Source organism: Lampris incognitus, chromosome 5 (assembly GCF_029633865.1).
Source record: "Lampris incognitus isolate fLamInc1 chromosome 5, fLamInc1.hap2, whole genome shotgun sequence".
Classification (NCBI taxonomy): domain Eukaryota; kingdom Metazoa; phylum Chordata; class Actinopteri; order Lampriformes; family Lampridae; genus Lampris; species Lampris incognitus.
The window spans coordinates 31,880,888-31,908,560 of NC_079215.1; the positions used below are offsets into that span (position 1 = coordinate 31,880,888).

General features: G+C 42.7%; 1 protein-coding gene across 1 annotated transcript; it reads right to left on the minus strand.

Moving 5' to 3' along the window:
- mxd4 (MAX dimerization protein 4) lies at positions 1-26,826 on the minus strand. The gene is made up of 6 exons (XM_056280744.1): positions 26,631-26,826; positions 25,893-25,992; positions 21,123-21,152; positions 6,434-6,548; positions 4,505-4,667; positions 1-2,354 (listed from the first exon to the last, which is right to left on the minus strand). Exons 1-6 carry the CDS (start codon positions 26,692-26,694, stop codon positions 2,197-2,199), a joined length of 630 nt encoding a protein of 209 aa, XP_056136719.1. The 5' UTR covers positions 26,695-26,826; the 3' UTR covers positions 1-2,196.
- Positions 26,827-27,673: the final 847 nt, after the last annotated feature.

Genomic DNA, 27,673 nt, shown 5'->3' on the forward strand with positions numbered 1-27,673 from the left:
AGAGTACACTGGCTAATATCACTTCTAGTGACAGCATTTCTTGTACGCAGGTTGTTTTTTTTTCTGTTATATCTTTTGTAAATTTTTTTTGCTCGTTTTGTTTTTTGTTTTTGCTTTTTTTTCTCGGTCAGACCTGACATCGTGGACTGGCCCTTTTTGAAGTGTCGGGATGCCAAGCTCTAAGGGCTGCCAGAAAGTGAGGCTTAATGGTTAATTAACTGGTCAGAGAGCAACAGAAATGGCTCCTCCGTCAAAAGGGACCACTGGACATTGCATTGCAGACACGTTCATTCTAGCTGACTGATATGAATCTATTACATTGGTCGGAAGCAACGCCCAGAAGTGCCAGAAGTCACTAACTGATAACAGAGAGAAAAATAAGGTTATTATTAAGCCTTGAGTTAAAGAAAATTCTACAGTGTGTGATTAGTTTCAACAGCTAAACAAAAACACCCCTAACAGAAAGCAAATCATTAGAGCTGGCCTTTGTTTGTTTGTTTTTGTTTTGTTTTTTTTCTTATGCATTTTCCCCTCACTTCTATTGCTTTGACTTGTTAATGAGAACAGAATACATCAAATGCAGATGTTGGTGCACACCGTTGGAAAAAGTGACAGAGCTTTAGAGAACTGAATACATGGGATAGGAGGATCCATTAAACAAAAAGGGTATTCCTACTTTTTGGGGTTCCACCCCCCAACAAATTGCCCTCCATGGCATGGTGTTAAAAAAACAACAAAAAAAAACAAAAAAAAACAAAACACTAAAAACTTAAATTCATGCTGCCATTTTAGTGAAGAAGTTTCCCATACCCACATGTCCTTGAAAGACCCGCCAGAATTGGTTTAATACTTTCAGAAAGCAGTGGCTTCCTTTTTATTGCTACATCAATTCGCTACTGAAAAGTAAAACACAATTTCAATCCTGTGGATCCATTTCAACTTCAAGAGGTTCTCTAAAAGGAGTTTTATATCTGGGGTAGCTCCCTTTTCTTTGCAGCTGGACTCCATCCACATAGTAGGATGCTATCATGTAGTGGTCAATAGTGTGGGTTAGTGGTTTGGGAACCAAACCAGAGGAGGACACAAGGACAGTAAACATGACTATGTATTATTGTACGACAGCTCTGTGACTTTTTCAGCCATTTGTATTGTCTTTGGCAAAACATTTTGTGCATTTTGTGATAAACTGCTATCCACATATAGATGTAGTCATTGTTAAAGTCCCACTTGTTTTGCATTCCTGCTAACTAACTGCAAACCTCTACTTCCATCTTCAAGAGGAGATATGCTTGGAAAGAAAATTAGCTTTTCATCACTTCTGAGCCCTCTGAGTGGAAGAAGTAAGAAGTATAATGGTCAAGTAATTCTGTGGAAAGTTGCTTGACTTTCAAGTTATAATAAACTGATTTGTTTTTACTGTATAACATCCAAGAATTCTCTGCAGTTTCTGGTGCAGGACAAAAGCAGGATAAATGCATAGAAGGACATGGACAATAGCTACCGGATAAATACAGATCTTAAGTGTGTCCATGAAATAAATAATGTAGCACTTTCAAGATGTTGAATGTCTTCCTACACAAACAGAAGCTCTTTACTCTCACCATCAGAAACTGATAATACAACTATTGAGTGTGCTTAATTCAGATACTGGATATCACCTCATGGAGATAATACAGACCTCAGTAGTTGTATTTAGCAGGTCTCTCTCCTTTTATACCTCTTTTTCTTTCTTCTCTCTCTCACTCCCTTTCTTTTTGTCTTACACAAATACATACCAGGTCCACATTAACAAGTCAAAGCTGTCCACCACACCACAGAAGTCCCCGATAAAACCACAAACTCTGCTGCTCTCTTTTGCAGCCTGCAGTAACACTTGGTAGAGGTTATGTGGGCAGGGAGGAGGGCAAAGTATGTCAGGAAGGGCAGTTTTAGGCAGAATACAGTTGGATGAGGTAGGGTCAGTGGTCTAGGGGAGAGAGGGGCAGAAAACCTTGCACGGAATTCAGACATCTGCTTCCTGGAGCGTTGGGGCTGGTGGGAAAGGGGCTCAGGGTGTACTGCCATTTGGGGGTTGACTGGTGATGATGATGATAAAGGTAGTGGGCAATGTTGGTGAAGTAGGGTTGTGATTGGCCGCGAGGAAGAAAGGGAGGGGAAAGGCAGGGCTGGACTAGGGCACAACGTGGCCCTGGCACCCTAGCAGTGGTGTGGTTGCAGTCTGTGGGAATGTGTGGCTGTGTAGCTGGCATCACTGGAGCTGCTCTGGAGGCTGTAGCTGTCTTCTTCACCGTCACTAACACTGCCCACACTGTCTGCCTCTCCGGGGGTGAACTCCATGCCCTCGATGTCCACCTCTGCACAAACACATGCAAATACACACACCATTATTCTCACTATCATCTTGAGAGAGAGAGAGAGAGAGAGAGAGAGAGAGAGAGAGAGAGAGAGAGAGAGAGAGAGAGAGAGAGAGAGAGAGAGAGAGAGAGAGAGAGAGACAAAGAGAGAGGAAACAATGTTTGAATTTATTGCACCCAACTCTGGAAATGTGCACTGGGATTCTCACTGTGCCTGTGGATTAAACAAGGATTTAGGCAGCTATTAACTCTCTGCAAACAGGCTGGTCTTTGTGCTCCCACTGCTAATCCCTCTCCATTGATAAACAACCATGTGTATGTGTTTACCACCTCCAGGATTAGTAAACATAATGGACCTGACCAAGGGTTTCAAGGGGCCTGGAAAAAATGGCTGGGCCTAACACTGGCTGGAGACAATATCATTTGGAAAAAGAAAAAAATAATAGTACTTGCCATAGGCAGTGATGAAGAGACGTGCCTCTTAAAATTACAGTACAGACTTTGTGCTTTTGGTTATAAAGACTGGTACTTCTGAAATTACTTTCATGGCATTACTGTTTTATTAGATCATGGTGCAGAGCAACAGAGAACGATGATATGTGACCAAACTAATGAGCTGGATTTGAAACCACAATGTCACAAGTTACAGTTTTTCTCTGCTGAACTATTCTCTGCCAGTGAGACTGCCAAATTAACTCCAATGTGGCTTTATCAGAGTTGCAGTCATATCTTCTCAAGATGACTGTAGAAAAAAAAAATACACTGAAACCTTATCACAGAATGTTTAGTAGCTGAGGTGGGGCCATTAGTGAGAGTTAGGTGATTTTGCTGGAATTTGTCAACACTTGACCTGTGGGTCAGGGTATGACCTGCAAACAAAGCTGGACCAAAGCAGGAGTATGTGGTATTCCCACCGGCTTCAGCATATAACCTAGTGTGCATGTGTAGGCGACCATTGCAACAGCAATTGGAACAGTCAACTGTTCAGGCTCCATGTGGATCTGGATGTGGGTGAAAGCCCTGAGAGAATCATCAGTTCGCTTGTAAGAAGGGAAGGATTGTTCAGAAGATGGGAGGGACAGAGCTGTTATAGTGATACACTGTAAATATGCAAAAACAGCAGATAGCTCTTTAAAGAGATACTGTAAGGCTTGACATTGTAAGGGTGTAGGCCTGTAAGAACCATGCTCCTGCCTCGGACAGTGATTTACATACAATGTGTAGGATGGTCTTTTCTGTTGAGGCGAGTGACCTCCCTCGACATTTTATAAGTCACAACCAGTAAAAAAAAACCCTGGCATAGTTCAAAGACCCACACTGACTCAGAGTCTCTCTGAAGATGAAACTAATATACTTTATTGATCTACATTACATATAGGTCAGTTCTGCCATTTCAAGCCAAGGTCAACGCCTGTGGCTGTTAGGTTTGGATCAGTGCCCAGGACACACAGTCCAGTACAAGCTTGTTCCAAAACCCAGCAGAATCACAGCAGTTCTAAAATCAGTCAAAAATTGTGACTTACAACACACATGCAGCAGCAGATGGAGTGAAATCTTATATTATAGTATTGTATATGGGCATGATGGGTTGTGGAGTTTTGTTATTGTTATTGGCATATGGTATAGTCTATGGGCAATATAGTATACAAGCAATATGGTATAGATAATATCTGGGCATAGGTTGTTGATTATTCAATCATAGCAAAACTCTGTATAGTGGTGACATATCTGTTGTGCATACATGCTTGCCTCCAATGTACCGTTTGTTCTTCCATTTATTTCTTCTGTTTTTTCTTTTTTCTTTTTGTTTTGTTTTGTGTGTGTGAGCGATGTATGCAAGTGCTAGAAGCTGCTGTGAACCAGAGTCAAATTCCTCGTGTGCATCGGCACGACTTGGCGAATGAAGTTGATTCTGATTCTGAATTTTTGCACAATTTGAAAATTTCATTATAATACATTCCTGAAACGCTTATTTGAACGCTCCTTTTGGTAACCAACAAAGTTGAATACAAGCCCACCCTCAAGGAAACCTAAATCAAACAACGGTTTACGTCTAACATTATATACTGTCGTCTGAATCTGTGGAATCAGGGACAGTGAGCTACTGATGGTTGGTGATGGGTGTACTGTTTTGGATGAAGCCAGCTTACCTTGCTCGGAGTCAGTGGAGATGGCGGAGCCCATACTATCAGTGCGAATCCTCTCCACGTTCCCCGACACAGAGAGCTGCTCCAGGCGGCGTTTGAGGTAGCGGTGCTCTCTCTGCAGCTGCTCCTTCACGTTTAGTGCCTTCCTGTCTTGCTCCTCCAGCTTCTGCAGACATACACAGACAAAAACACACACACACACACACACACACACACACACAAATATGCCACAAATGAATAATGTTTGCAGGATCCAAAGATTTACCACCATACTTTTACTTTACCTGCTCTCTCATATATATATATATATATATATATATATATATATATATTATATATATATATATATACAGTATATATATATGTTTTCCTGTATCTGTGTTGATATTCCGCTCCTCGTTAGTTGAGCACTCACAACATAATTGACAGTTTCGGGAAAAAATGCTATATATACACACACACACACACACACGCGCGCGCGCGCGCACACACACACACACACACACACACACACACACACACACACACACACACAAAATCATTTAGAAAATCACTTAAATGTGTAAACTGTAGGGTTTATGGAAATGTATCTATAATGACATTGATTAAGAAAAAAACGTACTGTCCTACACTTTCCATCAGGAAATAATATCTTGGCCTGTGCTCAGACTGTTACTTTGCTTAAATTGTTTATTCAAGTTATATTCGACAGAGACTGGTTCTGGAGTTGAGTCACAAATGAAAGTGAGAGCTTGGGATAGACAAGCACCTTTTTCAGTTTGCAATGTTTATGTATGTTAATATGTGTATATGTATGCATGTATGTATATATATATATATATATATATATATATACAAATTGAGCCTTGAATTTCATTTCCAATTCCTTCAATTCTGCTTAACAAATAAGAAAGAGGATATGGCAACAAAATTCGCTGATTATAAAGGGGATCTTTAAGGAGGATCTACATTAAAGAAGTATGAGTCAAATCTTTTGTATTAACAGGTTTTTTTGTGATGAAGCTAAAGTTTCATGTGCGCGGTCACTGGGGATGTGATAAAGGAAAAAAAAACAACACAATTACAAGAATAGGCCTAGACCATCCGAGCAGAGAGGATATGCATGATAAACAGGAAATGAAGGGTTAAACTTTGCTACATCTGGATTTTCCACCAACCACACTGTCTTTGCTGCCTGTATGCAGAAACAGCAACAAAGCATGACACAAACCTTGTGAGATACAAAACTTTTTGAGAAGCATTTTATGTCACATCATTTTTTTTTACATTGTGCACAACGACATCTAAATGACACTGAATATCTTAGATTTTTAAGACCTTTTTGGTCCTGCAGCAGGCCTTTTATCTTGCATGTCACTTTATATACATGAGCTGCAACAGTTAATAAACCATATAGAAAACAAAATCCCAGTTCTCTCCCACCACATATCTGAACATCAGCCAAATATGCACAACCCCCCCCCGCCATCTCCCATCCCGTATTTCACTTTGTTGACTTATAATTTGTTTGAGCCTGAGTGTTTTTTCTATCAGACTTGGGAATAGTTTCTCTTGCACGCCGGCCCGTGACAGATCTGATAGAGAGATTTGAGAGTATTATACGTCTCTGAAAGAGAGCAAGAGAGACCAACGGTTATGCAGCGCTTACATAGCAAGGGAAGAACAGAGGGAGAGGAAGAGAATATTCTGCTTTCTGTCTGCTGGAAGGGATCGGCTCGTGTGGCATTACTCTAGGGCACATATTAATGAGCCTAACAGCACTTAGCAATGATAGTTTGGCTACCATTTTTCTCGAAAATCATCTCATCAAATCCCCATGTAAATCTTAGCGCTAAATACCGGGTTGTAGACATTTCAAGTTCAGTTGCATTTTTAATGAAGCTGTAGAGGCTTTGTGCTTTGCTGTGATACCTTGATGTGCATCTTGGCCCTTTTCAGCAGGCTCAGTGTGGTGTGTCTTGTGCTGTCTGGACCCAAAGGCACCAGCTTCTTCAGTTGCTCCAAATAGAGCCGCAGTTTGGCACGTCTGCAAATACAGAAACGCAGAACAAGTCAGAAAGTATCTATCGGCAGGACAGTGGACAGGCACCTATGCAAATAAGAGTGTACAAAGACTGAAACTACCTATCACCTCATAAACTGAGAAAGAGGTCTGATATCAGATAGAGATTTACATAACAAGATTATTGGACGTTCAAGGTGTCGTTCTACTTGTTTGGTTTTTAGCTCTGCTTCTGGGCTTGACCACACGAGGCCTGTTCAGAGAGGTGAGTCATTTAACATGCCGAAAGCTTGTCATGGCTGGCTGCAAACCTCTCAGATCCCAATGAGGAATCACATCCTTGGCCATCTACAAAGCAAAATCCCTCATGCATAACAAAAGGCACAAGGCAGCGCGTTACATAAGTACACCATCATTTACATCCTGCTTCATTAACACAGGCAATCCCATTCTCACTGAACATCCACTTTGAGCACCCATGCTTGCTTTCATTCTTCAAGGTCACATACACACCCATATGGACAAATGCACGTACGCATGCATGCACACTTGCCCATGAACACACAAACACCCCTCGAACAATCATATAAAGATGCACGGGAAGTGGTGGTGATGTGCTTTCTGTCGTATTACATTACATAATTCTTCACAAAGAGAGTAGTTTCCGTGTGTTGTCAGAGCAGCCAAGATGACTGCTTCTGACGTAAGCACTTCAACTAATGAGCTACAAAATTAATGTGAGAGGTCGAGTGAAAAGGCTTGGCAAACATCAAACAGGCAAGACCTTCAAATGACAACCAAAGGAGCTGCACCTCCATCAAAACAGGCAAGCCATTTAGAGCTGTCATGGCTGAAAGTGACATCTTGGTAATAACAGGAGGCTTGCTGCCACACACACACACACACACACACACACACACACACACACACACACACACACACACACACACACACACACACACACACACACACACACCATTGAGTCTCTTTAGAGGAGAACTCAGTGTATAAGCCTATCTGTATTCAATCCAGAATGTCAAACAGACCCGTGGCATAATGGCATTTATCTTGGCCAAGCAATTTATTGTTTAGCTGGTTGTGCCATCAGGTTTCATTTTTGACGTTTCATCTGTGTGCAAGTGAGCATGCGTGCAACCACCCGTACATTAATGAAATCCAAATAGAGGTTGCCATAATATGATACATTAACAATCAATGATCTTGGTGCAACAATCCTCAGTCCCTGTCTGTTGAAACAGGATACCATGCATTCAATAAAAAAAGAAGGAAAAAAACCCCAGAAAATACAACTAACCCGTGTTACCTGTTAAAAGCTTTCTAAACACACCTCTTAAAAGGCAACAAAGCTTGAGTTTGTTTCTGTCTGCAGAATGTCTTTAAGAGGATACAGTTTGATATTTCACCAACGGGCGACAGTGACTCGGGGGTAGAGCAGGTTGTCTGGTAACTGGAGAGTTGCCGATTTGATCCTGGGCTCCTCCTTGCAAAAATGTCGAGGTGTTCTTGAGCAAGGCACCTAACCCCCTAACTACTCCTGATGAGCTGGTTTTCACCTTGCATGGTTGACACCGCCATCAGTGTGTGTGTGTGTGTGTGTGTGTGTGTGTGTGTGTGTGTGTGTGTGTGTGTGTGTGTGTGTGTGTGTGTGTGTGTGTCAGTAACGTGCAGTGAGGTCTATGGCTGGTTAGGCAGTGAACTATATTTATGTGTGCCAGAGAGAGGCACAAGCAGACTCTGCCTCAGCAGCCTGCATTCATGAATGCTAGCTTTGGGAGCAAGCCATCCTGAATAGGGCATTGTTTTTTATTGATAAAACAAGTTTTACATGATTTTTTTAAATTATTTTTTACAACAATCTTAACAAATTAAAGTTAAAAAAATAACTAAATAAAAAATAAATGTTTTTGGTAACTATCTTGATATTTCTTTTTTTTTCTTTATTAGCCTAGATGAGGCACTGCCTCCCCTGCCTCCCCTGACTGCACATCACTGGTATGTGTGTGTGTATGTGTATGTGTCTGTGTATGTGTGTGTGTGTGTGTGTGTGTATGTGTATGTGTATGTGTGTGTGTATGTGTGTGTGTGTGTATGTGTATGTGTGTGTGTATGTGTGTGTGTGTGTTTGTTAGGGATATAAATCACACGTTTCATCCCGATACGGTATTATATCGATTGTTTGGACAATGATACAATATTTGTTGAAATCACAGTCTGCCATGATACAATTTTGATTCAGTTCAATTCACAGGCCTGCGATCGATGTGAGATTATACACACCCATTTAACACAATCAGTTACCAACTCACAAAAGGCAACTAAATTTGATTTGATGGTTTTATTACTGAGCTCTTCCAGACATTTAAATGAAAAACAATATATTCTTTTTAGTGAAAAGACTAAAAATATACCTGTTGTTCACCATAAAGTGCCACATTTCTCATGTTTAAGTGTACATTTTTTTTTAGCAGTTAGCTTAAAGAGCCCTTGATGACCATTCAATTATGAACATAAACCATTCACATTTCTGCTTCTGCTTCATCACCTTGGATTTACAAGGCTCTCTCTGTGTGCTCAGTGGTTTAGAGATATTGAGCTTTAAAATTTTCACATCCTAGGTGTATCTTAAAGATGATGATATGGATCAATGTTTTCACTTTGCATCGATGATATTGGATCATTGATCATTGAATCGGTACGTCGACCCAGATTGACGGATCGTTACACCACTGGTGAATGTAAGGCATTCATTGATTGTAAAGCAATTTGGGTGGCTGTTGCAGCTAGAAAAGCACTATAAAAATGCAATTCATTTACCATTTACCAATGGATGGTACAATAGACTAATTTTATTGCTGCATCAGATACCAGTATATTATCCTCATCCTCGTAGTCAATGCAAATTCACCCAAACAGGTCTTTCAGTTTTCTATTAGTCAAGCTCTTTCTTTGTCCCATGCAAGCCCTCCTCCTCCTCTTCTCCCATGCCCCTCACTAACTGAACAGCTGAACAGTAAACACACTTCAACAATACAAGGCCTCCACCCGCCATCTCTGCTCTTACAATAAACCTAATCACAGAAATGAAGCGCTCCTGGGCTAGTTGTGAAGCCAAGGGCACATTAGTCCATGGATAGTGCACATGCACGCACCTTCTCACATGGACTCACACTTTTACACGTGCACACACATGGCCTTTTCCCTGTTTATTTTTTCCCTCCCCCTTTTCTTTCTCAGGGCGTCGCCTGTTTTTCAGAGAAAGTAAGACCCTATTATCAGCCCCCTCTGCTTCATTTAGGGGTCAGCCAGGCCCAGACATAGCCTGTGGGCAACCAGAGTGAAGAAGCTGTCTTCTCTCACGGACCAAACATAACTTTTCACTACCTTAAATTATAAATTATTTAAGTGGTCTAATTGATAGCAAAAAAAAATCAACAAAAAAAAAACTGCATTTCTATAAGGAGTGAAGCAAAAACAAACGTCAAACCATTTTCTACCTCTTGCAGGTGCTGACAGGCATTCCCTGAGAATGGGGCGTGTGAAAGTGCTCCAGTTCTTTCATTCCCACTTCTCCCATGGGGCAATACTAACCCTCCCCCCCACCACCCACCCACCCAACCCCAATCAAACCTCTCATGCCACCCTGCAACTCCACCCTGCCAACACCAACACACCCTCACCCCACTGGAGAACAAGTGTCTTCAGAGGACAGGGGCGGGGGCCTACCTCCAACCTGCCTCAGTCCCAGCCACATGAGGCAGTTGGAGTACGGCCAGGGGGAAGTGGGCAGGAAGGAGCTGGGGGTCTGCATGGGGGAGGGGTGTTTTTTTTGGAGGGGAGAAGGGTCCGATCTGGTGGATGACTTTCTCCCTAGTTGAAAAAAGGGCTCATTGAGTGCAGTGTGCTCAGCTGCACTAGGCAGCACTCCATACACATCATCCAAGGGTAACTTGAGCCAATGGGCAACCATCTTGCACCCTTCTCTCTCTCTCTCTCTCTCTCTCTCTCTCTCTCTCTCTCTCTCTCTCTCTCTCTCTCTCTCTCTCTCTCTCTCTCTCTCTCTCTCTCTCTCTCTCTCTCTCTCTCTCTCTCTCTCTCTCTCTCTCTCTCTCTCTCTCTCTCTCTCTCTCTCTCTCTCTCTCTCTCTCTCTCTCTCTCTCTCTCTCTCTCTCTCTCTCTCTCTCTCTCTCCTTTTCTGCAGGGAAAAACAAAAACAAGGCGTTTTCGGAAACACAGCCGAACTACCCACCTCCCTCTCCATTTTCACGATTATTTGTTTCACTTGTTTATTTACCAGAGTCAAGTCCAGGTTCTCACATGTATAGTATGTCTAACACACAAAAACCAAAAGAAGCCACCATATCCAAATAAATGTCGGTATTTTTAGCCAGCATGCAGAGGACAAAATTGTGCTTAAATGTGCACCGACTGCTACGTTTTACAACTTGTAAACTAAAAACACTGTATTAATTGGTGTTCCTATTCCAACTTTTCTTTCTTTCTTTATTATAGCTTTTGGTTGGAAACAATATTTCACCACTAACTTAGTGTTGGTAGGGCTGACTCATGTCACTGCCATCTCTTGTAGTTTCAATAAGTCTGGGCAAAATCCAACATTTGACAATAACATTCTTAAAGCTATGACAATAAATAGGCCTCCCTGGACCAACATTTCACGTTTAAAGTTTCACGTTTATCTAGTATCAGCCAGGGCGATGACACGCCTGCTCATGGATGCTACCGACAACAAAAATGTAAAGAGGAAAAGTGAAAAAAAAACACATTTCCTCAATGCCAGATAAGAGATAAACATGAGGAGTAGGGTACACAGTAGAGCTGCTTGATATTGCCATAAAAAAATTACATTGCTCTTTTTGATTGTGCTGAATATTGCTGAGACTTCATCCACCTTATGCGTAATAACGAGACCGGCACTGTTGTTCACATCCGTAGCTAAATGACTTGCTCCAGAAAGCTGGCAGCGTGTCGCTCACAGCCCCACAGCACGTGCTCTCCTGCCGAGACACGCACACACACACACACACACACGCTGTTTTTCTTCCAGAGCACACCGGACTTGGAGCAGGGCAGACCCTCCCTCATTCACGTTTGTTATTCCTAAGCCAGGCCCTAGTCACGCAATGTTTATCAGATTTGCCTGAAACAGCCGTGCAAAGAGTGGCACCGTGAAAACATGAATACTCTGTACTTGAAAGAGGCGAGACAGTTCATGTTGCTTGTAATTGACATGGTTATGAATCACTTAAGTGTTTTTCCGATTTGTCAAGGTTGGATTTAGGGTGTGAGACTGTTGGTGTGACACCACGGAAGAGAGTTTGCGTTTAAGAGCAAGGCTAAAGGAAGAGTACTAGCGTAGTTGGAGGTTTTTTATCAAACAACTGTGTCGCAAGAAATTTGTCATTGCAGAAGTTTCAGTAGAATCAAAGGGGATATTTCAAAACCACTAATGATCCCATTCTAAAATGTAAAGCATTTTAAGGGCAACTGCTATACGTAATAGGTTTTGGTTCATGTTAGCATCCTTGATGTAACAACAAGACTAAAACAAGTGAGGCAATACCACAATTTGAGACAATCATTATAAGACTTCATGTTTTTGCGGTTTAATGCAGCAATGCAACATCACACTGACCCATCTACACAGATACTTAAACAATGAGCTCTGATGGCTTGTAATGGGGTATAACAAGGCAGTAAAAAAAAATTGCTCTGTGGGTTGCTGCACGGTTGTTTCCACAGGGAAATGACCACCTGATCATTCTCACGTGCCAGGCACCACGGGGTTATTTTTCTCTGATCTCTGCTCCCCACACCCCACCTTCGTTCTCTGCCAGGGAGGCTCAATGCCAAAACAAAGCAACGACTGTGGAAAGCCAACTTCTCCTCAGAAACTGCATCCCTCTGACAGTAGGGCAGGCTGTTGAAACTGCTGACTGATACACAGGGGTTACTGGGTACGCACTCGGCCTATGTCTCCTTAGATCTGTTCCTACTTTGGGACTTGAAATGACAACAACCATGAAAATATTAACTTGATCTGCAGCAAAAGAATAGAAATACATTATATGTCCAAAAGTATGTGCCCCCCTTCTAACAAGTGAATTTAGCTATTTCAGCCACACCCATTTCTAACAGGTGCATAAAATCAAGCATACAGCGAAGCAATCGCCATAGACAGTAGAATGAGTCATACTGAAGAGCTCAGTGACTTTCAACGTGGCACTGTGATGGGATGCCACCGTTCCAACACGTCAATTGGTCAAATTTCTGCCCTGGTAGAGCTGCCCCGGTCAACCGTAAGTCTGTTATTGTGAAGTGGAAATGTCTTGGAGCAACAACAGCTCAGCCGTGAAGCAGTAGGCCACGCAAGACCATAGAACAGGACTGCTAAATGATGAAGTGTGTAGTGCATAAAAATCATCTGTCCTCGGTTGTGACACTCACAACTGTGTCCCAAACTGCCTCTGGAAGCAATATCAGCCCAAGAACTGTTTGACAGGAGCTTCATGAAATGGGTTTCCATGGCCAAGCAGCTGCACACAAGCCTAAGATCACCATACGCAATGCCAAGTTGAAGTGTTGTAAAGCACACTGCCGTTGGACTCTGGAGCAGTGGAAACACGTTCTCTGGAGTGATGAATCACTCTTCACTACCTGGCAGCATAATGGACAAGTCTGGGTTTCGTGGATGCCAGGAGAACGCTACCTGCCCAAATGTATAGTGCCAACTGTAAAGTTTGATGGAGAAGGAACAATGGTCTGAGGCTGTTTTTCATGTTTTGGGCGAGGCCCTACGTTCCAGTGACAGGAAATCTTAATGCTACAATGACAATGACATTCTGAGAATTGTGAGCTTCCAACTTTGTGGCAACAGTTTGGGGGAGACCCTTTCCTGTTTCAGCATGACAATGCCCCTGTGCCCAAAGCAAGGTCCATAAAAACATGGTTTGCCGAGTTTGGTGTGGAAGAACTTAACTGGCCTGCACAGAACCCTGACGTCAATCCCATCCAACACCTTTGGGATGAATTGGAACGCTGACTGTGAGCCAGGCCTTCTCCCCAATATCGGTACCCAACCTCACTATGTGGCTGAATAGGGGTGAATCCCCATAACCATGTTTAAAAAAACTTAGTGGAAAGCTTTCCCAGAGGAGTGGAGGCTGTTATATGAGCAAAGGGGGAACCAACTCCATATTAATGCCCATGCTTTTGGAATGAGATGTTCAACAAGCATATATGTGTGTGATGTTAGGGTGTCCACATAAGGAGATTATTTAAGCAGCGTGTGCCAGAAAAGACTAAAAAGGTTGAACAGGCTACAAGCACTTTTACAGAGCTGACTGGTTCCCTGACTGTCCAAAAGAGAGAGGCCTGGACAATGTCACCCAGGACATTCTACCTTCCTGTCCTTTGGGAATAGGTCTACGTGAGCACACAGAGACTGGCAGGATCGGAGAAGGGGAAGCAGAGACAACACAGGGCTGTCACCCCTCACTCACTGCACCGTTAAATGAGCTCACTGGAGCCGAGTGCATTCCTCCAGCCTGTATGCTTCGGACTGAGTGGCTCGGCTGGTGCAGAGCCAAACTAGAGTCACAGGTCATCAGAAATATTATTGCAATTTTGTCTCCCTCAAACTCTTGACTTGGTTTGTCATTTTTGAGAAGAAAAAAAAACATAACATGCGATCAATATCTCCGATAGTGTTTTGACTTCAGCTCATTGTTTAGTGTGTCTGGGATGTACAAGTTCCAGCCTGTGAGCTTATCTCTTCATCTTAAATACCAATCTTGAAAAAGATCCTAAAAAGATCTGTTTTTTTTTCTTTCTCTCCTCAAATATCTGTGAGAGCAGTTATCAATTTGATTTCAAATGGATCTTGCATTTTGGAGCCAAATGTTTGTTTTCAAACTTGTTACACTGAACACAAATATGACACCTGCAACAACCTGTGCAAACTGAATAGGTTATCGTACCACTTAGCAAAAGCAAAATAACATTTTCATACAGGCCGGGTCTTTTGTTTTCAGTCCCAGTCAGTTTTGCAAAGGGACAGTTGGGGCTACATGCATGCCTGCATGTATTGCCATAGTGAGGTGGCGGTATTTGGGGGTTGCCAGTGAACAGCACCACATCTGGCCAGCAGGTTTCCGAAGACCACAAAACAGAAGAAGGAGAACTGGAAGTGGGGCAAGAAGAACTGACAGCGGCGTGAAGGGAGGAGTGGAGATTCAGCCAGCAACCGTCATTCATGTACAACACAACATACAATCAAGGCTCGTCAGCGGTCCCTCATCAGTCTCCCTGTCACCCTCTCGCCCTGCCCAGCACATGTTTACACTCAAGAAGGAAGAAAAAAAGAAACCAATGTGCCGTCTTGAAAAACACGAGAGCCGGTGATCACACGTGAAACCAGCAGGTCATTATGACGCACTGCCTATGGCACGAGACAGAAACAGAAAGAGGATTATCATGCCGATATGAAATGTCAGCAGTCTGAGACAAACCAAGTCTACTTGTTTTTTTTTTTTGTCATTGAGGAGGCGACACCCAACGGCAATGTTTGTGTGCTATGGCAACTGTGAGGCGAGGCAGACGGACGAGTTGTCCTTCTGCAAACACGTAGACCTGACAGCAGGAACAAGGAGCCCTGTCTCACATGACTCTCTTAAACTGGCTTTCAGACAACAGTCAAAGAGCAGGCAAAGGGAGTGATACTGTCACCCTCATCATGAGAAGATTAAGCCTGCTTCAGCAAAAACATGACCAAAAAAAAAAAAACACACAAAAAAAACCCCATCACCTCCATGTCAGTTTTGGGTTCTTTTTTTCTTCTTCTTTTTTTTAAATCAACAGGAAATGGTAATATTAATCAGTTTGTTGGTCACTCATTGGTTTAATTTCCACAAAGCAAACTGAAATTTCCATAGGACGTGCTTGTGAATACCTGGTAATTAGAATCACTGGATATTTCTCTTAACTAAAACAGCGTGATCAAGCACGGATCATTACAAAAGTCTTTACTCGCCATTGCCAGTCTACATCTGTGTTTACTGAAAAACAGATGTTGAATGCCATAAAAGAAGAGGAGAATGCGTGAGCAAATAGAGACGGAAATGGTTTTCCTGGTGGAAATTGATACTTATGTGTGCATCTCCGTGTCACTTCAAAACAGCGTCACGTGACAACTCTGAGCAACAACAAAGTTCGACTGTACACATCCAGAAACTGTTCTTGGTGAGAAGGAAATAAACAGAAAAAAAGCACAACAACAAATGTTCCACAGACTAGTGCCAACATGTTGAGCATGCTCAGTAAACACATCACTCCCTGACACAGGGACACGGTAAAATAGGCCAGCTCTAGTTTCATATTGAATCATGGTCAATGATTTACAAACATTAATCAAAAGGCATGACTGAAGCTGCAAACTTCCTTATGACTGTCATTAAAGATAGTCCTTATTTAGAAAGTTAACATCTTTAGATATAAGTAAATAAATAAAGAGGACATTATATTGCACGATGCCGACAGCTCTCTCAATTTAATATGCAATATCACGCCACAGTCAACAGCCACTCGCTCCTGACAGTTACTTCTAACTGCATGTTTGCAAAAAATACTGGCAATGGCAGATGTTGATATGGTTGCAGAATATTCTGGTTTTTCACAGTTGTGTTACTTCAGTGACCTGCACTCACTCACATACTCCTGCCTCTGTTACTTAACTCCACATTCCAGTGTATGTGTGCATGCTCTGCTGACCTGAATTTCAGGTTACTTACCCAATTCCGTTCTACAGAGCCTCTCATCTCTCCCCGTAAACGCACAGCCTCGCCCCAATATTTCCGCTTATTCATTCCCCTCTAGGCTCTTTTTTTTCCTGATCATTTCTTTTTGTCTTCGCACATTTCCAAATGCATCTCTGCACAAACATTTGGGACTTGTTAGCATAGGGCCTATACTGTAATTCTTATGAGATGCAGCATCAGCTGCTTTGCAATGGTGAAAATGATTAACTGACGGAAAATTTGGTGCAAGCTGCGCCCTGCAGCATTGGCACCTGAGATGGAAGAGGGGTTTCTTTTACTGGGATGAGGGTCTACACTTTGTGGAGCGTACACATTTGCATAAAAACATCTCTGGATATAAGAAATGTAAACATCTACACAAACAAACAATATATTTTATTCTGCAAACATAATGCACAGCCTCCACACTCTCACACAGATGCAATCCACAATATGTACTATAACAAGGTACACAACTGAGCAGCTGTTGATTGTATTGTTACACAGCTAATAACTTTCTACTGTGTTAAATGTACAATAAGGGTATGTGGTCTTAGCTCTCTCTCTCTCTCTCTCTCTCTCTCTCTCTCTCTCTCTCTCTCTCTCTCTCTCTCTCTCTCTCTCTCTCTCTCTCTGAGGTTCACTGAGAAACTCCATACTTCAGTTAACTGTGCAAAGGAAGAAGGGGTGGGGGAGGAAAAAAATAAAAAGAGTTTTGTCAGAGGGACCGGCAAGGAATGAGAAAGGCCCCTCTGTGAGGAGGGGGCTCAAATCTCCGCCTCTTCCTCGTTTCCTCCGGTTTCTGCTGACTCAGATGCTTTTAGTGGGCAAGAGAGAAAGACAGCCAAAATCAGAAAGCAAGAAAAAAAGACAGAAAGAACAGATGTGGTCTCTTGGGAAGGAGAGAGGGAGAGAAAAGAGACAAGGAGGTGAAGTTACAGGAGGGTGGACAGCAGCCCCCACCCCTCCCCCCCAGGGGAGGCTCCATCCATCACAATAGGGAGTACAGGGTACTGGGATAGTAAATTTAATTAGAGCAAAGATTATAACGAGAGTGAATACTCCCATGTCCAAGAGGTGCATCTGAATTTTAATGGGACTCAACAGTCTTGCCTGTGATCCTTGTGAGATGCCAACAATACTTTTTATCATAAATAAACACAACATATCTCTGAGGTTTGAGTACGTGCTCCCAGCTAATGTGCACTTGCTGAAATTATGAAACACTTAACCATTGTGTGGTATTCTCAGGGCTTTTTTTCCAATTCTGTCAAAATGCTACTTTCATTTCTATCAGTCAGAATGTTCTGACTGACGAAACTAACACACGAGTCACAACTGCGCTTCAGTGCAACACATGTTCGCCATTGCAACATGTGTGTTTGCCACCTTGCTCTCTGATTCCTGCGAACCTCAGTGAGTACATGAGACAATGACTGGTTTCTTGGAAGCTGATCCCAGCTTGTTTGTTTTGAAACCAATTCCCAAGATTCATCTTCAGTGATCTCAGAAATGAAACCAAAAACACCTGGCTGGAGAGGGTGGTGTCTGAGTCTGGAGAGATAAAAATAGAGTCACAAATCCTATCTCTATTGAGGAAGGCAAACATACCTTCTTCACTTGTGCTTAGTTTCACGTCAACCTGCAGAATCAAATGGCTCTTCCAGTAAATAGGTGTGGTAAACAGGATGAGAAGTTTAGTTTCAAAGAGGAAACTTATGGCATGGACGAGTTGTCATAAGCGTCATCAACAACAGTTGAAATCAGAAATGGGAAGGAAGCAATGCCAGTGGAGACAAACCACACAGCAGTATGTGGTTTCTCCAAAATGTCATACTGGCTCTCACTGGCAGCGGCCTGTGAATTTCTGGTTAATATAACAAGAAAAGAAAAACAGCAAACTCACTATAACGATGTCAGTGCAAAGCTGGTGGGGCCACACTCAGCCTCCGGTAGATAACAAGTCTGTGTTAGCATAGAAAAACTCTGCAGTGCACAGACAACTTCTGTACGTCAGTCAAGGCTACCCTAAGTCACAAAACCTAGTGGCCGTCAGCCAAATAGCCTGCTTCCGTAGGGAAATTAATGGTGGCACAGTGGCGCAGTGGTTAGCACAGTCACCTCACAGCAAGAAGGTCCTGGGTTCGAACCCTGGGGTTGTCCAACGTTGGGGGTCATCCCAGGTCGTCCTCTGTGTGGAGTTTACATGTTCTCCCAGTGTCTGTGGTGAGTTTTCTCTGGGCACTCCGGTTTCCCCCACCATCAAAAAGACATGCATGTTAAGGTTAATACTCCTGTCTGTCCCCCTGACCAAGGCATGGCAAGATGAACTGAAGTTGGTTCTCGGGTGCTGCACAGCGGCTGCCCACTGCTTCTAGCTACACAGCTAGGATGGGTTAAATGCAGAGCATAATTTCCCCACGGGGATCAATTAAGTATCTCAAAAAATGGAAAGGCTGGGTAGGCATGAAGAAAAGTACCATTTCTAGACCATAAGACCAGAAGAAGTAAAGAGAAGATACTGTATCAAGGTAGTCCACTGCCTTCCCCTGAATCAAGAAAGAAATTCAGCAGCATGCAGCAGTTAATCGTGGCCACCACAAGAACATACAAGCAGTTTGTGCCGTACTGGTGCAACCAAAACAAAACAAAACCAACAGAGAGAAGAAAAGAAACGTCTCCCTACAATGGTGTCTGAGGGTGTGAGGGAGGTCAAGCTTATCTGGGATCAGTCACAGACAGCGATCAGCCTGCGGAACCGAAGAGCAAGATTAATCAAGCACATACCATGTTCCTTTAGCTAGACACGGACTGATATGACTTGGCTCTCCTCTCATGAATAGAATATCAAATTGAATATGAGAAAAAGGACATGTCATGAAATAAAAACCTAGAGATGTATAAATGCACACGTGCTCACGCCAACTCAAACCTCAAAACCTCCCCCATTTCAACTATCTGTTAAAAAAAGGAAAATGACAATGTAATTTGAGGAGACTGGCCAAGACTGAACCGGATGAACAACCGCTGAGATTCAATGTAAAGGTTCTCATTACAGACTTTTCTTTTTGATGGGGAAAAAAAATAAGTAGCCACAAAAAATGAGAAAGAAACACACATGGGTCTAAAGCACTTTTTAAAAATGATATTAGGTTTTATTTTGTCCCCAAGACTGTGGGGAACTTGACTGTTGTTTACCCAAACTTTACTTCATTTACCCATGATGCAGTTCTCGTACTTGAACACCAGTTGGTTTGCCCATGCTTGTTAGAGTATTTTTTTCTACTTTGCAAAAATGTATTTTACACTATGTCCACAGAACATCCCTTTTTAGCTGGTGGCCATCTTGACGACAGGGGGAAATGAGTAAGGTGTTTGACGAACACTTTACCAGCACTTGCAATTTCTACCGGCCGGACACCACAACATTGGTAACCACACCCATTAAATATTTAGTAACTATTGTGTCTCAATAACTCCAGTGGAGTCACCCTTTGCTTCTTCGTCAGGTCATGGTGGGATATGTCCTCACTTGTTTTTCACTGCACTACAGTCGTCAATTACTCACTTGAAGGCATGTGACCGGCAAACCTCAAGCTTTCAATGTTAGTGACAGCATGTCACGCACACAAACACACACCCAGACAAAACTGCAGATGGCCACTCAGCCCATTCCTAAATCCTTTCTTGTAGACATTTTTAATGAGCCAAAGAACAAATCAGATTAGTTGAAGGGGAGGGTCATTATATACCTCATGTTATGAAACAAGGCTAACCCACAGTTCACATGGCAATCAGCTTGGTCAACAAGTCACCAGACACCCCATCTTTCTCTATTAAGCCAATCAAACTTGCCATTTTCCAGCCATCAATTACCTTGTTGGCCGAGAAAAGTCAAGAAAAGCTTAGCATTTACTGGTGATTGACCATCAACAGTCTGATTTCTCGTTTTCACTATTTCCCAGCTGACGTGACGTCCATTCCGTAAAAACATTTCTGTTCCAACACAAGAATGGACGGTTGTTGTTGTGTGAGATCAAAGTCAGGAACTCGGACACCGCCCAGAATGTCTCAGGAGTGTTCAACCCATCACATAAGTACACAGCAGTGTGAATGGAGGGTACGTTTCACAAAGGCACTGGAATTAAAGCAGGGGTCTGCTTCCTGGCTGCAGACTATTTTGCATCTGTGATGTCATTTTCCTCTCAGTAGAGTCAAAACAGACCTCCCTTTAATGAGTGAGGGTGTCACATCCCCACTAGCTGGGGGTAAGAAAACTATGTATGAGCTCTGAGGACAAGAAAACTATGTATGTGAGCTCTGAGGACAACTGGGTGTTGGCACTATGGGTGTATCAATGAGGAGAGGTAACAGGCCAGGCCAGATGAACTTAACCATAGTCAGTCTTTCCAGAAATATCACATTTCTGACAGGACTCACTTGCTGTACAAGGTCATGAGTCCTAGCCATGAAAAGGCAGACAAATCGAAATGAGGGTGCCCTTTGAAATCAGATTAAAATCTGTCTTCAGACACTACATATTCATGGAGCAGATCTTTGGCTCTTATCTTGGGCCAAGCAAACACCAGATGAACCCATGGACCTTTGGCACTTTCAGCTGCAGCCACTTTCACTTTACTCATTAGGGACTGCAGACATTCAAACAAACAAGACAAACAAATAGGAGAAAAGTGGAAATTGAACCAAAAAACAAAAACAAAAAGAAACCCAGCCAAAAGAGAAACCATGTATGAGGTTTTCACCTTACCTGTGTTTCTCCAGCTCATTGTGCGAGGATCTGAAAAGGCAAATAGACAAAGACCGGATGAGCACCAAGGCAGCCAATACTACGACACCACCGATGAAATCAAAGGCTTATCAACTCATGACATGAGGCATTGGAGAGGAATACCAAATTAAAGTTATGATGTGATGTATCTAATATTATCCAAGGTGAATGTATGGGTTAGTGAGTGTTTTTGGCTTAAAAAACAGGACAGATGGAAGCCAGAGTTATGGAAGGATATGCAAGGGAATAGTAGATCAGCATAACATTTATATATCAGAAATAGGTGTGACGAGAGATCAAAAGAGAGCTTAAGACTTTCCCCCTATTCCCTATGCCTTGATATTCGATGGCCGTAGAGCCTTGAATACTGATTAACTGAACGGTATAATCTGAAAACTATCCTAAAGCTAGATTTGCACTTAAACGTTGGTGTGTTTCCAAGCGTGTGCGACGCATTAACACTGATGTTCACAGAGGTGTTTGCCTGCGTACTTGGACATAGTGCTGGGATGTGCCCGCAAGAGCACTGTCGCATTCACAAAACCAAATTACACAGAAATAGCCGAAGAACACTGGAAACAAGGAACAAAAAAAAAGAGACCAATAAAATCCTCAGTACGTGTCTACTTCTTATTTTGTACAGTGTTGTGTTGTTTTGTCTTTCATTATGTGTTGAGTTCATGTGTATATTGTGTCAGATCCTTTGTTCCCGCTACTGTTTTGGTTTCATGTTTGGTCACATGACCAAATATCCTTTTCAACTCGAGCTAGTCAGCATTGCCATGGTCAAGCCACAGTCACCCAGAAACCCCTTCTTTTTTTGTTGTTGATTTATTCCCCCATTTTTCTCCCATGTATCCGGCCAATTACCCAATCTTCCCAAGCCATCCCAGTCGCTGCTCCACCCCTTCTGCCGATATGGGGAGGGCTGCAGACTACCAGGTCTCCTCCAATACATGTGGAGTCGCCAGCCCCTTCTTTTCACCTGACAGTGAGGAGTTTCGCCAGGGGGACGCAGCGCGTGAGAGGACTACGCTATTCCCCCCAGTTCCCCCTCCCCCCTGAACAGGTGCCCCGACTGACCAGAGGAGGCGGTAGTGCAGCGACCAAGACACATACCCACATCGGGCTTCCCACACACAGACATGACCAATTGTGTCTGTAGGGACGCCCAACCAAGCCGGAGGTAACACGGGGATTCAAACTGGCCATCCCCATGTTGGTAGGCAATGCAAGAGACCACTATGCTCCCCGGATGCCCCAGAAATCCCTTCCTTATCGTGCTGTGCAGAGACTTTGATGTGGGCCTAAACAGAAGTGTGTTTTTATATCATGACAGCCTCCATCTCAGTTAATAATGCACAGAATCTATGTCACATGTACACTAGAGGACCCTAAACTCTCACAAACAGCCCTGTTTATATGCATGTATAGAGTTAATTACATATTAAAGAGAGACAGACAGGGAGAAAAGGACAGAGTGAACTAGCAATAGAGGCAGACAGAAAGAATGAGGGCGAGAGGGAGAAAAAGAGAATATCTGTCAATGACAAGTAAAAATAAATACATGATTACTTGTGCCAGGAAACAAATACACAGTGGCACTTAGGAAAAGTGCTTGACAACCCAGGGATGCAAGCTATAAAACAACTGGTGTTTCAACAAGTTTCTATCCTAATGGTCTTCGATATTTTGTGTTAGCAGACAGGTTTCCCAAAATAAATACAAATCATATGTATTCCATTGAGTGCCACAGCCCTGCTCATCTGATATATATTTTTTAAAACTCAAAACCGTGACTCATTTGCAAAAAGAAATCCTTCTCCTGCAAATGTCTGTCACATCTGCCAGAGGCAAAAATGGCCTATAGTGAGAGCAAGATGTTGACCCCCCCCCCCCCCACACACACACACACACACATATACTGTTGTTGTTGCAACTTGCTGAGTGAACAGCAACGTTGACATGAGTAGGGACATGCTCAGACGTCTGGAGGCCTACACACTGAGCGTGTTTACATGGAAACCATTACACCGATTACTGAGAGTAATTGGTTAATATTTCGATTAAAGGGCTGACATGGTTTGAGATAACCTGATTACTCTAAAACACAGGTAGACATTAGAATTCCACAGCACGTGGGCTTTCCCGAGGAGAGGCTTGTTATGATCTGCGACTGGGAGAAGCGAGGGCACTCCAGTCCATCTGAACAAACCTTCTGTTCATGTAACAAACTGAGACCGTCATGGATACCAAGGCAATAAAGAAAAAAACTAAACAGAAATGACAAAGAGCCAGACTGACAACAAACCTTTTCACATTTTCCAGTCTTTGAGTGCCCTTGTGCTTGCAAATCAGTGGTTCTCACAGCTGTGCTGTGGGGGCTGAACTGCAGCTAAAGATAAATCTGCAGAGGACTGTAGCTCAGTGCACAGAAATTTTGAAAGAGATTAGAACAAGTATGCCAAAAATATGTATTCATGGTGCATCTAGATAATGTGGCATCTAAATGAAAACTGCAGCACGGTGGCCCAGTGGTTAGCACTGTTGCCTCACAGCAAGAAGGTCCTGGGGTCGAACCCCAGGCCATCCCAGGTCCTTTCCATGTAGAGTTTGCATGTTCTCCTCGTGTCTGCATGGGTTTCCTGCGGGTGCTCCGGTTTCCTCCAACAATCGAAAGCCATGCATGTTAGGGTTAATACTACTGTCTGTGCCCCTGACCGAGGCAATGGAAAGAACTAGAGTTGGTCCCTGGGCACTGCATGGTGGCTGCCCACTGCTCCTAGCTACAAGGCTGCCCACTGTTTCGAGTGTGCGTGTTGGGATGGGTTAAATGCAGAGGATAAATTTCCCCACGGGGCTTAATAAAGTGCATCTCATCATCTTAGATGGACAATGGGACCTAATGAGGCCAATAGCCAGATATAACCTTATACATCCTTCCTTTCAAAACTCAACAAAGCAGATAGGAGTGCTTTATGGAGGATGTCGTCCCATTCAAATATGTGCAAATTGGAAAAAAAAACATCACAAGCAAAGCACAGGGTTTTACAAGGAAACCTAATGCACACACACCTATAAAAATGCAAAGATAACACACACCTTTACATTTTATGTAAAGCATCAGTGTGCCATGCAAATATCTCAAGGATCTAACATCCAACTCGGTCAGCTGGGCTAAGTCACGACACCAGTGAGCTGGAAAGTCATCTTACGTCAGCTTTTTTTAAGGTGTTCAAATAGACAGAAATGAGCATAGCCTTTTCACAACATCTGCCCTGTACGCCTACAACATCCTCATCACATATTCTGCAAAATATAAAGGTTCTAAGTAAAACAAGAGAAGTTAAGTATTTCCTGTTTGCTGATTTTTTTGGGGGGGGGGGGTCTGGCATGCAAGAATGGTGACTATAAGTGTTTTTGTTCTGCAGTATATTCATAATGGCCCAGAGCGCATTTGCTAACTTTAACTGTTCTCTTAAACAATGCAAAACTGTTCTTTCAGATGTGTTTTGATTTATAATAGCCCCTCAGTAAACAAGAAACCACACTGTACGTTCTTCTTTCTGTGTGCAAAACTAGATTTCCACTGCTCTCTTTCATACACTGTACGTTACACCATAGTTAACATTATGTATCAAATGCCAAGTAGTTTTTGCATCCTACAAAGCAAAGGCCTTGTTATGGAAAAGAGAAATAAATTCACCATAGGCTGACTTGAAGATATTTACTACCATCCATCTAAAAAAAACAGTATATACATGAGAATAACCGTTTTAAGCATACTAAGGTGTGCTAATGTTTTGCAACCAACATCCCCAACTTCACTAAGGGTAGAGAGAGGGCATAAGGGGAGGTTCATTTACATATCACGTAAAACGTTATGATGCTGGCAAAAATACGGGAAGTCCAAGTTCAGCCCACGGATACTCCAGCTGGAGAGTAGGCTCAGGGGTTGGGTTTGTGAGGCAATGGTGTTAACCACAGCACCCACCTGACACATAATACAACCCCAACCTGACTCACACCCCTGTGTCTCTCTTGTCTCTCTCTTGTCTCTCGTCTCTCTGTCTTCTCTCTCCGTCTCTCTCTCTTTCAAACACACACACTCACACACACACATGCAGAAGGGACCACCACAATGTTATTTGCAACTGGGTGAACTGCATTGCTTTCAAATGAAACGGCACACACTGCCTAACCGAGCGAGCATGGCGTGCAAATTATGCTGGCAGCAAACACCAGCCAGAAAAACATCTCCAATGTGTGCCTATATACTTTGTTAACAGGCGACTGTGTTTATTTGTCCACAACTTCGCAAGCAGCTAAAACTGTGGGAAATCTACTTGCATGTCATTGAAACCACACACACACACACACACACACACACACACACACGCACACACGCACACACACGATGTCTTTGACATTTTGCAAAAGAAATTGAAAAGAAATGCTAAAGAATGATGGCATGAAGGTCATCGCAGGCGATTCACTTCAGAGAGGGTTAGCTGTCAGAGTGAAGCAGGTCGGCTGAGAGAGAAAGTAGGAGCACCAAAGTTGACATTGTACGCGTGGCAGTGTTTATAAGGAGATCAAAACAGAGCCAAGCCCAACAGAAAACGATGGCGCGCACGCGTGTATTGTGTGTGTGTGTGTGCGTGTGTGTGTGTGTGTGTGCATGGATGGTGGTGAACAGTAACATCTTTTCATCTACACCTAGTGCTAGCAGAAAATGGACATATTTACCTATTGTTCTGAGCTTTTCTTGAAATTGGCGAAGCTTTCGTTTTCTTTCTGGAAAAGTCGCTATTGTACGGTAAAACAGACGCATAACCGTGCTCTGCCTCTATTGACAAAAGTAAACAAAATGAGTGTTAATTTCTTGCAGTGTGGTGGAAAATGTACAACTTTAGATCAGTCATTTTTGGAAACGGTTAAAATATGAGCTGTCATACTCCGTGGATGACGTCGTGACGGGAAGGAAGCATGTGATCAATCACCAGTTTAATCGCTCCCAATAAAGTCAAACGGAGCTTGACAGCCTACATGTAGATAGGCCTATATTTTAAGGCATTAATGAGACTTGATTGTTTACGAGTATGAATCATTGTGATAATTGATCATTTTGTCAGTGCCGCTATGGTAAACACCGGCTTTTTATTTTCCCTTGGGGTAGTTAAATAACACACTCTATTCTGTGAAAACAACCATTAACATCTGGGTCTCTTACGAAACACACAGGTCTACGTTACAAACTGTATATTTTTAAAAATGGGCCATATCAAGTCTTGACATTTATTCCGCTGCTTTCAGTTTGCGTCAATCTCCTCTATATCCCATTGCCAATGAAGTGACATCATAGCTGCACTGTGGCAGAGCACGTTAGAACTTCCCATCTGCTAAAAATATTGACAATTTTCATTTTCTTATCTTAAAAAAACATTAGACTGAATCCTATCAACTTGAATGTTTAGCGTGCAATACCTCTGTCTCTTCTTTCCAAGTACTCTGCAGCCTCCAGCAGAATTAAAAGAGAATTAAGTTCCATCTTGGTATCTTGTTATAAAAATAGAAAAGAATCTATTTACAGAAATTTACACGAAATACAAAAATGATGAAAACTAAAACTGCCGTTGTTTTGATGCGAGAGTCCTGTAATCAGTTCTGAGTCTTGGGGACTCCAAACTATTCATATCAACAGCACCGAAGTAAAACTCAATCGGTGAGCGATCGTACTTCTGTCCAATGAGTAAAGGCAAAGGGCGGGTCGTCTAGGGCTGCCTAAGCCTATCATCAGGATGGACGACCATCTGCTGCGTCGTGATTGGCTAGATGGCAAGGAGAATACATGGCCATACCCTGGCAACAACATTCATGACCCAGCCCCCTCGTACACTATTGGTCTGACACTCGGATAACCGGCTGCTGATTGGCACAGACATTTTGGGCGTTGCTCAAAGCTGAAGTTCACTGTCGTTTGCGTTGACAGCGTACTGTAGATGCGTCCTTATAATCATGTTTTGACCCCTGAGGGAAGTCACGTGACTCAAAGGGCTCTTTCTGCATCGCTTCTTTATTTAGACTTGGTTATTCTATTCATTTAATCTATAATACTTTTTTTCCTTGTGTTTCTTGATGTGTTTTGTGTGTTGCTAAACCAAATTCACCGTATGTGTGAATTTAGGCCTACTTTGTGAATGAAGGATTCTATATCTGATTCTTGTTCCCGATCGTTTTTTTTAAAATTTATTTATTCCACACTAGGCTTCGCAAAGGAAGAGGTGTTGAGGTTGCCTTTTGTGTTCATTTCCGGTCAGTGTCATCTTGCACGACTTGCATGCCACTTCAGATAAGCACAGAGGGAAATAATCCCCGTGCAATGTCAGTTGCAAATTTAAAACTTTTAAAATAATCAAACTTCCAACAGCTAAAATTGTTGGTCTGGCAAAAATGCCCTTTTTGGTGGGAAATTTCAGTTATTCTGCATTAAGTTCTGCACCATTTTGTTAGACAAAGAGATGGGGTTT